This window comes from Lithobates pipiens, unplaced genomic scaffold, assembly GCF_037356315.1.
Source record: "Lithobates pipiens isolate NorthernLeopardFrog02 unplaced genomic scaffold, aLitPip1_a1.2 Scaffold_23, whole genome shotgun sequence".
Taxonomy (NCBI): Eukaryota; Metazoa; Chordata; class Amphibia; order Anura; family Ranidae; genus Lithobates; species Lithobates pipiens.
The window spans coordinates 4,650,783-4,662,742 of record NW_027507785.1 but is presented as its reverse complement, the minus strand read 5'-3'; the positions used below and the strand labels follow the sequence as shown (position 1 = coordinate 4,662,742).

General features: G+C 44.8%; 1 protein-coding gene across 1 annotated transcript; it reads left to right on the top strand.

Moving 5' to 3' along the window:
- Window positions 1-8,691: 8,691 nt before the first annotated feature.
- LOC143926819 (olfactory receptor 52B2-like) lies at window positions 8,692-9,678 on the top strand. The gene has a single exon (XM_077450860.1). It carries the CDS (start codon window positions 8,709-8,711, stop codon window positions 9,669-9,671), a length of 963 nt encoding a protein of 320 aa, XP_077306986.1. The 5' UTR covers window positions 8,692-8,708; the 3' UTR covers window positions 9,672-9,678.
- The last annotated feature ends 2,282 nt before the right edge of the window (window positions 9,679-11,960 follow it).

The window sequence follows — 11,960 nt, the reverse complement described above, 5'->3', positions numbered from 1 at the left end:
GGATTTTCCGACAACTTTGTCCGACCGTGTGTATGCAACACAAGTTTCGGACAAAAGATTATGTTGTCGGAATGACGAACCGTGTGTACAAGGGCTAACTCCCTTAAAGTGGAAGTAAACCCATGGATTTAAACAGTTAAAAAAAAAAAGGCATGCCGGGAATGCTAACTGCACATTGGCTGTGCTCTCAGCCAAACCATCAAACCATCCAATGGCTGGTGTCATAACGAATCACATGTGCAGCACCATAGGCAAAGATGGCAGCTTCCTTGGCTGAAAACGATAGGGATCAATGGTGTGAGTGGGAACTTATCGAAGAGGCAGAAATTGCTCAAGGAACCCCTAGCAACTTCTGAAGGAACCCTAGGGTTCCATGAATCCCCGGTTGAGAAACCCTGCTCTACCCACTTAAAGGGGTTGTAAAGGTTCGTTTTTTATTTTCTACATAGGTTCCTCTAAGCTAGTGCATTGTTGGTTCACTTACCCTTTCCTTCGATTTGTTTTTTTTCTTTGTCTGAATATCTCACTTCCTGTTTCTCCTCAGTAAACTTCACACCATCATCCGAGCGGTGGTTAGTCAGCCAGAACAGCTTACTGAGGAGGAACAGGAAGTGAGAAATTCAGACAAAGAAAGACCGGAGCACTTTTTGCGATTTGGCACTGCGTCGATTTAACTAAGAATTGCGTGGTCGTACGACGTGGCTCCCAAACAAAATTGGGGTCCTTTTTCCCCACAAATAGAGATTTTTTTGGTGGTATTCAGTCATCTCTGTGGTTTTTATTTTTTGCACTATAAACAAAAAAAAGAGCAACAATTTTGAAAAAAAGCTTTCCTTTTTCCTTTTTACTATAATAAATATCCCCAAAAAATATAAAAAAAAATTTCTTCTTCAATTTAGGCCGATACGTATTCTTCTACATATTTCTGGTTAAAAAAAAAATTGCAATAGGCGTATATTGATTGGTTTGCGCAAAAGTTATAGCATCTACAAAATAGGGGATAGTTTTATGGCATTTTTATTAATATATATTTTTTTTTTACTAGTAATAGCAGCGATCAGTGATTTGTATCCTGACTGCGACATTATGGCGGACAGATTAGACACTTTTGATGCTATTTTGGGACCATTCACATTTATGCAGCGATCAGTGCAATTAAAAATGCATTGATTACTGTGTAAATAAGACTGACAGTGAAAGGGTTAACCACTAGGGGGCGCTACAGGGGTTAAGTGTGTCCTAGAGAGTGATTATAACTGTGGGGGGGATGGGCTACATGTGACACGACACTGATCACCGCTCCCGATCACAGGGAGCTGTGATCAGTGTCCTGTCACTAGGAAGAATGGGGGGGGGTGCTTGTTTACATCAGCATCTCCCCATTCTTCCTCTCTGTGAGACAATTTTGGGTATCCCCAATCACACTCACAAAGCTTGCGGCATGAGCGGCGGGCGTGCACGCCTACAATGCCACGTCTTAAAGGGCAACGTACAGGTACATTCTGCCAATGTATATCTGCGTGAGCCGGTCAGCAAGGGGCTACATATACCAAACATACAACGCCGATATACAGTATATAGTACAATCCTTCACATGGTGCCCTGGTCACCCTTCAGCGTATTATACAGTGGTGGCTGTTGCTCAAAATTATGAAAAATTATGAAAAATACTGCAACAAAACATCATATGCAGCCACTGTGCCCATCATATGCAGCCACTGTGCCCATCATATGCAGCCACTGTGCCCATCATATGCAGTCACTGTGACCAGCAAATTCAGCCACCCTGCCCAGCAAATGCATCCACTCTGCCCATCATATGCTACCCCTGTGCCCATCATATGACAGCCAACTGTGCCCATCAAATGCAGCCACTGTGCCCATCATATGCAGCCACTGTGCCCATCATATGCAGCCAATTGTGCCCATCAAATGCGGCCACTGTTCCGCTCATATGCAGCCACTGTGCCCATCAAATGCGGCCACTGTGCCCATCATATGCATCCACTAGTGCCCATCATATGCATTCAACTGTGCCCATAACATGCAGCCACTGTGCCCATCATATGCATCCAACTGTGCCCATAACATGCAGCCACTGTGCCCATAACATGCAGCCACTGTTGCCATCAAATGCAGCCCCTGTGCCCATCAAATTCAGCCAATTGTGCCGTTCATATGCAGCCACTGTGTCCATCAAATGTGGCCACTGTGCCGCTCAAATGCAGCCACTTGTGCCCATCGTATGCAGCCACTTGTGGCCACCGTATGCAGCCAACTGTGCCCATCAAATACAGCCACTGTGCCCATCATATGCAGCCACTGTGCCAATCATATACAGCCAACTGTGCCCATCATATGCAGCCACTGTGCCCTCAAATGAAGCCACTGTGCCCATCAAGTTCAGCCAATTGTGCCCATCATATACGGCCACTGTGCCTACCATATGCAGCCAACTGTGCCCATCAAATTCAGCCACTGAGCCAATCAAATGCAGCCACTGTGCCAATCAAATACAGCCAACTGTGCCCATCATATGCAGCCAACTGTGCTCATCATATGCAGCCACTGTGCCAATCATATGCAGCCAACTGTGTCCATCATATGCAGCCACTGTGCCCTCAAATGCAGCCACTGTGCCCATCAAATTCAGCCAATTGTGCTCATCATATGCAACCACTGTGTCCATCATATGCAGCCAATTGTGCCCATCAAATGCAGCCACTGTGCCAATCATATACAGCCAACTGTGCCCATCATATGCAGCCACTGTGCCCATCATATGCAGCTACTGTGTCCATCAAATGTGCACACTGTGCCCATCATATGCAGCCATTGTGCCCATCAAATGCAGCCACTGTGCCCATCAAATGCAGGCATTGTGCCCATCATATGCAGCCACTGTGCCCATCATATGGAGCCACTGTGCCCCATCAAATGCAGGCATTGTGCCCATCATATGCAGACAACTGTGCCCATCAAATGCAGCCACTCTGCCCATCATGTGCCGCCACTGTTCAGATCATTACAAAAAACTGTGCCCATCAAATGCAACCACTGTGCCCATCATATGCGGCCACTGTGCCCATCATATGCATCCTCTGTGCCCATCATATGCATCCTCTGTTCCTCATTAAATGTAGTTACTGTGCCAATAATATGCAGCCACTGTGCCCATTAAATGCAGCCACTGTGCCCATTATATGCCGACAACTGTCACCAGCAAATGCAGCTAATTGTGCCAGCAAATGCAGCCACTGTGCCCATCATATCCAGCCCACTGTGCCCATCATATGCAGCCACTGTGCCCATCATATGCAGCCAACTGTGCCCATCAAATGCAGCCAACTGTACCCAGCAAATGCAGGCAACTGTGCCCATCATATGCAGCCAACTGTGCTTATCATATACAGCCACTGTGCCCATCATATACAGTCACTGTGCCCATCATATACAGCCAACTGTGCCCAGCAAATGCAGCCAACTGTACCCAGCAAATACACCCTACTGTGCCCATCATATGCAGCCAACTGGGCTCATCATATGCAGCCACTGTGACTCCCACCCATCACAGTGGCGGGTCAGGCAGCAGGTGACGGTGGAGAGCTGTGGGACCGATAGCGTGGGTCAGGCGGCGTCTCCTGTGTCCTCCGTGCATTTCTTTTGGGCTTCTATTAGGCGGCCAAAGGGATCGCTTGTGCCTTCAGCCAATAATGTGATGGGTATTAGACTCATGCCTCCTGATTGGCTGAGAGGTGGTTCAGTTGTTAGAAAAGTGAATATTCATTTGCTTTTCTAACACATCTGGATGGACTGCAAGCGCAATGCTCTGCCCTATGAGTCCAATTTTTTTGAAGCCTATTAGAGTCTATGGCTCTAATTAATGCACCCGGCATCTGAAAACGGGCTAGACACCTGAATAGGGGGTGGCAGTGGTAGCCATGGATAGATTCATGCAATGCAAGAATCTATCCAATATTCATATGGGGGGGTGGCTGGAGAGAGGGGGCGGCACCTGTTCACCCTTAATGGATGCACCATCATTGGTATTATAAATATCTCTTTTTTTTAATCAAGACTTTTGATCACATGGTGGGGTCTGGGCCAATTCAGTCACTGAGCCCACTTCACCAGGAACTGTTAAGCCTCATAAATGCGATCGGATTTTCCAACGATAATTGTGTGATGACAGGCTGTTGGCTGGAAATCCGACCGTGTGTATGCTCCATCGGACAATTGTCAGATTTTCCGTGGACAAATGTTGGATGGCAGGCTTTAAAATTTTGCACGGACAACGTTCTGATGTTGGATTTTCCCATCGTGTATACACAACTCCGTTACAGACTTGCAGCTGTAATTCCAGAGAAAGGGGCTTCTACAAAGTATTGACTCAAGGGGGCACCATACAAATTCCCCCCCACACATTTCACATATTTAACACCCCCCGGGTTCGATTCGCACCAGAACATGCGAACAGGCAAAAAAATTGTGTGAACACCGGTATAAGTCTATGGGACACGAACATGAAAAATTAAAAGCGCTCATTTTAAAGGTTAATATACAAGTTATTGCCATAAAAAGTATTTGGGGACCCGGGTCCTGCCCTAGGGGACATGTATGAATGCCAAAAAAGTTTTAAAAATGGCCGTTTTTTTTTCGGGAGCAGTGATTTTAATAATGCTTAAAGTGGAGTTCCACCCAAAAGTGGGACTTCCGCTTTAAGCACTCCTCGCCCCCTTACATGCCTCATTTGGCATGTATTTTTTTTTGGGGGGGAGTGGGGGCTTCGTTAGAAGTGGGACTTCCTGGCCCACTTCCTCCTTCCACCCATGGACCGCCTAGGCGACTCCTCCTCTCGCCTTAGGCAGCCCCTCCCTCTAGGGGATCTCCTGGGACACGTGGCAGGTCCCAGGAGATCGCCTGAACCACACCGGGAGCGCAGAGCGACCCGCTCATGCACCGTGCTCGCCTGGCCGTGAAGCCGAAAGCTGTCACGGCTGGGTGCCCAGAGTGGCCATGGAAGTGCCGGCGGAGAGGAGTGTAAGAGGAGCGACGCTCCATTCGGGCCGCATCGCTGGACCGTGGAACAGGTAAGTATCTGTTTACTACACTTTTTGTAGCTGCTCACTTTTAATAAACATAAACATCCTGCAACTCCACTTTAAAGTAAAAACAATAAAAATGAAATATTCCTTTAAATAGCCCACCTGGGTTAACACGCCGGCCCTCGCCACTTCATACTGCGCTGACTTTTTTATCGATACTCCCATTTTTTGCTTGGATATCCTATTTTATTATAATACATTCCTTCAAAAAGATTTACGCCATGTGGAGGCTTTTTTTCTCTCCTATGCCTTGAATTTAATATCCCCTATCTGGAGGAGAGGGTTTCGGGGAGCGTCTATCGTTTTCCTTTGGAGAGCTCCATTCATCTCCATAAAGATTGGTGTCTTTGGATCTTCTTGGACCTGTGGGAGAGATTACCGTGTGGCTCGTCCTGAAACCCTGACTTCACGCCTCCGGTTTCTATGTCTGCTAGACCCACCACCGTACGGCGAGTTGGGTCCATTATTTCTGGTAAGAGTACCCTTTTCTCTCGCCCCTCTTGGAAGGTGAAGGCACTCCTGGGTGTATATATCCGCCATTGAGCACATCTACCCCAGAGACTGTTTGCAGCAACTGCATCATTTCTTCATCACTGTGTACTTTTTTATTACTACGTACCTTTGATACCTTTTGGATTATTATATTTTCTTTATATACGCTATAATTAAGTATTGTATTATTTGACATACCCATGAGTACATACGGGTCTGTCCCCTTTTTTATGTGTATAGAATAGTGTGCTTCTTTTCAATTAGTCACCACCACCCTTACCTCTAGGTTGCTTTGTTTTATATTTATATGGCCGCGTACACACGGGCGGACTGTTCGCCCAACTTTGTCCGCTGAACAGTGTTTTAGCGGACAGTCCGCTCGTGTGTGGGCTTCAGCGGACAGTTTCAGCGGACAGTCTGACGAACAAAGTTTTTCGGAATTCCCGTAAGACAGTCCGCTGAAACTTGGTTTGAGCGGACAGTCCGCTTGTGTGTAGGCTTGTTCGACAAACTAAGTTTCGCGCATGCTCAGAAAGGATTTACACGGCAAAGGTTGCATTGCAGTGTATTGGACGTCTAATTTTTCGTCCCGTTGTACGTGCCGTTCACGTCATCGCGCACGGTTTCAGCGGACTGTCTGCTCATCGTGTGTGGTCAAGTCCGCTCATGCAAATTTTGAGCGGACTGTTTGTCGGATTGTTTGACAAACTAAGTTGGGCGAACAGTCCGCCCGTGTGTACGCGGCCTATTTGTTCCAAAATACGGGAATTCACTATAATTAGCACTTTTATATGACATTATGATTTGCATCTTATTTTTATAAATTGAGTGTTGCGACTTTATTGCGACGCATTGTTGCATGAGGTCTTTCTGATGCCGTGATTCATTATTTGTGTTGTCACGCTGATTTGGGTATGTATCTTTGATCAGACAGCCCCCCCTTTTATTTTTAGCGCTACACTTTTTACCCACATTTTGATCACAATTAGCCCCCGTACACACGGTCGGACATTCTGCCAACCAAAACCGTCGGATTTTGTCCGTCGGATTTTTTCTGTCGGATTGTGTCCGAAACTGTTGTATACACACGGTTGGACAAAGTTGTCGAAAAATCTGATCATTCAGAACGTGATGACGTAATTTTGTTACGATGGGACTACGTTCAGGCTAGTAGCCAATAGCTTTGATGTAGGAATTTGATCTGAGAATGCATGGCACTTTGTCCAATCGGAATTCTCTACACATGATCGGAGTATGCCCTATCGGACCAGTTTGTCGGAAAATATTTCCAACAAGTTGAAAAATTTGGTCCGACGGATATTCCAACGGAAACAGTCCGATGCATACCACACACAGTCGGATTATCCGACAACACGGTCCGATAGGACACATTCCGACGGATTCTCCGACCGTGTGTACGGGGGCTTAGTATTATTGTTGTGTAGGCTGCTTACATTTAGGGTTGGCGCCGTATTTTATTAGCTTTATGAAAGTCCATATTGCCCAGCAACAGCCCCGAGACCTGAAGGATCTGGAGAAGGTCTGTAATGCCGCGTATACACACGATCAGAATTCTCGTCGGAAAAAGCTCTGATGGTTTTCCCTGACGGAATTCCGAAGGAATTTGGCTCAAGCTGTCTTGCCTACACATGGTCGGTCACATCAAATTCCGATCGTTTATAATGCGTTGACGTGCAACACATGCGACGGGACTAGAAAAAGAAAGTTCAATAGCCGGTAGCCAATAGCTTCTGTTTCGTAGTTGAATCTGAGCATGCGTGACTTTTGGCGCGTCGGAATTGCATACACACAATCGGAATTACCGATAGAAAGTTTTTCCATCGGGAAAATTGAGCTCATGCTATCAATTTTTGGCTGGTGGAAATTCGGACAGCTAAATTCCGATGGAGCCTACACACGGTCGCATTTTCTGATGAAAAGCTCTCATCGGTCTTTTTCTGGCTGGAATTCTGATCGTGTGTACGCGCCATTAGGAGGAGTGGGCCAAAATCCTTGCTGCAGTGTGTGTGCAAACCTGGTCAAGAACTACAGGAAACGTATCATCTCTGTCATTGCAAACAAAGATTTCGGTTTTTTCTGATGTATCAAATGTCATGCAATAAAATGATAATTAATTACTTAAAAATCGTACAATGTGATTTTCCGCGGTGCTCAAATTTGCCGCAAATGCTCCATATGTTTGTTGTTTGGTCCGTTTGCAGACAAACGAACACCCGATGTTCGATTCGAATATCGTGACCATCCCTATTTGTTTGAGTTATCATTTTACTTCCACTTCACAATTATGTGCCACATTGTGTTGGTCTAAGCCCTTGTACACACGGTCGGAGATTCCGACGGAATGTGTCCTATCGGACCTTTTTGTCGGATATTCCAACTGTGTGTGGTCTCCATCGGACTGTTTCCGTCGGAGTATCCGACGGACCAACTTTTCCAACTTGCTGGTAAAATTTTCCGACAAAATGCTCTGATCGGACATACTCCGATCATGTGTAGCCTACTCCGACGGACAAAGTGCCACGCATGCTCAGATCAAATTCCTAGACCAAAGCTATTGGCTACTAGCGTGAACGTAGTCCTGTCCTAACAAAATAACGTCATCACGTTCTGAACGATCGGATTTTCCGCCAACTTCGTCCGACCGTGTGTATGCAACAGTTTCGGACAAAATCCGTCAGACAAAATCCATCGGATTTGGTTGCCGGAATGTCCGACCGTGTGTACAAGGGCTATCACATAAAATCCCAATAAAATACATTTATGTTTTTGGCTAAAACATGATAAGATTTGGAAAATTTCAAATACATTTTGAATACTTTTTTAAGGCATTGTAAAACATATGGAAATTGAGTGAAAACTCTGTAGCATATCCTTTTTTTTTTTTTTTTTGAAAATTTTTATCTGGTTTGGTCAACGGTTGGTCCTTGTTTATCTTCTATAGAATCAAATGATATATAGTTACATAGTTAGCCAGGTTGAAAAAATAGACACAAGTCCATCCAGTTCAACCAATATATTGGATATGTTGTATATTCTTGAACTTTATGTTCTCTTCCCCTCAGAATTTAGACTTCCATTAATGTTCACAAGATGGAAGATTTAAGCCACAACCAGACCAGAGTTTATTATATAGAATTTGTCCTCTTCGGCTTCCCCGGAATAATAAAATACAGAAAATTTTTGCTACTTCCGTTTCTTTTTATTTATATAACAATCCTGACTGGAAACATTCTCATCATTCATCAGATTTTCATTGAACCGAAGCTCCACTCCCCCATGTACTTCATCATGTCCCTCCTCTTCGCTGCTAATATTTCCTGCACAACGTCCTTCCTGCCAAAGTTCCTTCTCGGTTTATCATTGGATATGAACCAGATCCTTCTGGAAGCCTGCCTAGTTCAGATGTTTTTCATTTACTTTATGAGTGCTGTTGAGTCAGGTGTCATCCTGATGATGGCCCTGGACAGGTTTGTAGCCATCTGCAAGCCTCTGAGATACAACAACATCATGAACAAACGTCTCCTCGCCCAGTTGGTTCTCCTTACGTTAGCTCAGGGCATTTTCACTGTTGTTCCAATAGTCGCACTGACTTCCAGAGTCCGTTTCTGCAGATCCAACATCATTCAAAATTTTGTTTGTGAGAACATGGGGCTTCTGAGTCTTGCCTGTGATGACATCTCCAAAGTTCATGTGGTGGGACTCATGAGTAAGATCATTTTTACGCTACTTAATTTTGGTCTCCTTTTGGTGTCCTATTCTTATATTTTGTACCGGACTATGAAGATAATTGTTGGGAAAGCTCGTCACAAGGCCTTACACACCTGCGTCACCCATCTGGCTGTAGCCATGCTTATCTACCTCTGTTCACTTATAACATCCATCGTGTACAGAATGCATACGCACATTTCCTACGATGTCAAGAACCTCTTCAATGCCATCTATCTCATGCTGCCAGCCCTTGCCAATCCCTTTATATATGGCATAGGGGTGAAAGAGATCAGGCAATGCCTCCACAAAACATGGATGACCAAGAATACGAGTCACTTTTCATAAATGCTTATTCAGGTCTAAATTCTATGGGTGGACAAGAAGCCTCAAATGTTAAAGAAAAGGTGAAGACATTTTCAGATTGGCTTTCAGATATCAAGGAGTCAAGAAAACAGGTGGATTTTTTTGGCTAAATAATTTTTTGAGATGAATAAATAGAGCAGATAAAGTTATGATGAACAATTTCATACCAATACAGTATCTGACAAAAGTAAGTACACCCTCAGTCACATTTGTGTAAATATTCTCTTCTATATTTTCCTGTGACAACACTGAAGAAATGACACTTGTCTACAATGTAAAGTAGTGAGTGTACAGCTTGTATAACTGTAAATTTGCCGTCCCCTCAAAATAACTCAACACACAGCCATTAATGTCTAAACCGCTGGCAACAAAAGTGAGAACACCCTTAAGGGAAAATGTCCAAATTGGGAAAAATTAGCCTTTTTCCCTCCCCGGTGTCATGTGACTTGTTAGTGTTACAAGGTCTCAGGTGTGAATGGGGAGCAGGTGTGTTAAATTTGGTGTTATCGCTCTCACTCTCTCATACTGGTCACTGGAAGTACAACATGGCACCTCATGGCAAAGAACTCTCTGACGATCTGAAAAAAAAAGAATTGTTGCTCTACATAAAGATGGCCTAGGCTATAAGAGGATTGCCAAGACCCTGAAACTGAGGTGCAGCATGGTGGCCAAGACCATACGGCGGTTTACCAGGACAGATTCCAAACAGGCCTCGCCATGGTTCACCAAAGAAGATGAGTGCATGTTCTCAGCGTCATATCCAGAGGTTGTCTTTGGGAAATAGATGTATGAGTGCTGCCAGCATTGCTGCAGATGTTGTAGGGTGGGGGGGTCAGCCTGTCAGTGCTCAGACCATACGCCGCACACTGCATCAAATTGGTCTGCATAGCTATCGTCCTAGAAGGAAGATGAACAAGAAAGCCTGCAAACAGTTTGCTGAAGACAAGCAGACTAAGGACATGGATTACTGGAACCATGTCCTGTGGTCTGATGAGACCAAGATAAACGTATTTGGTGTCAGATGGTGACAAGCGTGTGTGGCGGCAACCAGGTGAGGAGGACAAAGACAAGTGTGTCTTGTCTACAGTCAAGCATGGTGGTGGGGGTGTCATGGTCTGGGGCTGCATGAGTGCTGCTGACACTGGGGAGCTACAGGGAGCCATGAATGCCAACATGTACTGTGACATACTGAAGCAGAGCATTATCCCCTTCCTTGGGAGACTGGGCCACAGGGCAGTTTTCCAACATGATAACAACCCCAAACGCACCTCCAAGACGACAGCTGCCTTGCTAAAGAAGCTGAGGGTAAAGGTGATGGACTGGCCAAGCATGTCTCCAGACCTAAACCCTATTGAGCATCTGTGGGGCATCCTCAAATGGAAGGTAGAGGAGCATAATGTATCTAACATCCACCAGCTCTGTGATGTCATCATGGAGGAGGGGAAGAGGACTCCAGTGGCAACCTGTGAAGCTCTAGTATACTCCATGCCCAAGAGGGTTAAGGCAGTGCTGGAAAATAATGGTGGCCCCACAAGATATTGACACTTTGGGCCCAATTTGGACATTTTCACTTAGGGGTGTACTTACGTTTGTTGCCAGCTGTTTAGACATTAATAGCTGTGTGTTGAGTTATTTTGAGGGGACAGGAAATTTACACTGTTATACAAGCTGTACACTCACTACTTTACATTGTAGACAAGTGTCATTTCTTCAGTGTTGTCACATGAAAAGATAGAAGAAAATATTTACAAAAATGTGAGGGGTGTACTTACTTTTGTGAGATACTGTAAAGAGAGATGGGCTGAAAAGCCCCCTGTTTGGTTCACACCAGAACTTCCGAACGGGGAAAAAGCTTGTCCCAGAGCCACAAACTCTGTTAAAGTCTATGGGACCCAAACATGAAAAATGGAAAGTCCCCATTTGTATGGCTTATATACAATTATTGGCCATAAAAAGTTTATGGGCGTCCGGGTACTGCCCTGGGGGACATGTAACAATGCAATTTATTTTTTATTTTTTTTTAAATAGTTTTTAAAGGACCAGGGATTTTACTTAGATGCTTAAAGTAAAACAATTAAAATGAAAAATTCCTTTTAAATTACTGCCCGGGGGGGGGTCCCCTTAGTCTGCTTGTAAAGTGGCACATCTGTATAGAACCTGTTGCAGCAAAACTAACATTTCCAAAGAAAATATAATGAGATTTAAATGGCCGACAATACAAAATGTTAAAATGGCATGGGGTCCTTCGGTCTGGTATGGATCCTAAGGAGA

Bases quoted from the DNA above. Each gene is read 5' to 3' on its own strand.
- LOC143926819 (XM_077450860.1), top strand. From the start codon at position 8,709: ATGGAAGATTTAAGCCACAACCAGACCAGAGTTTATTATATAGAATTT.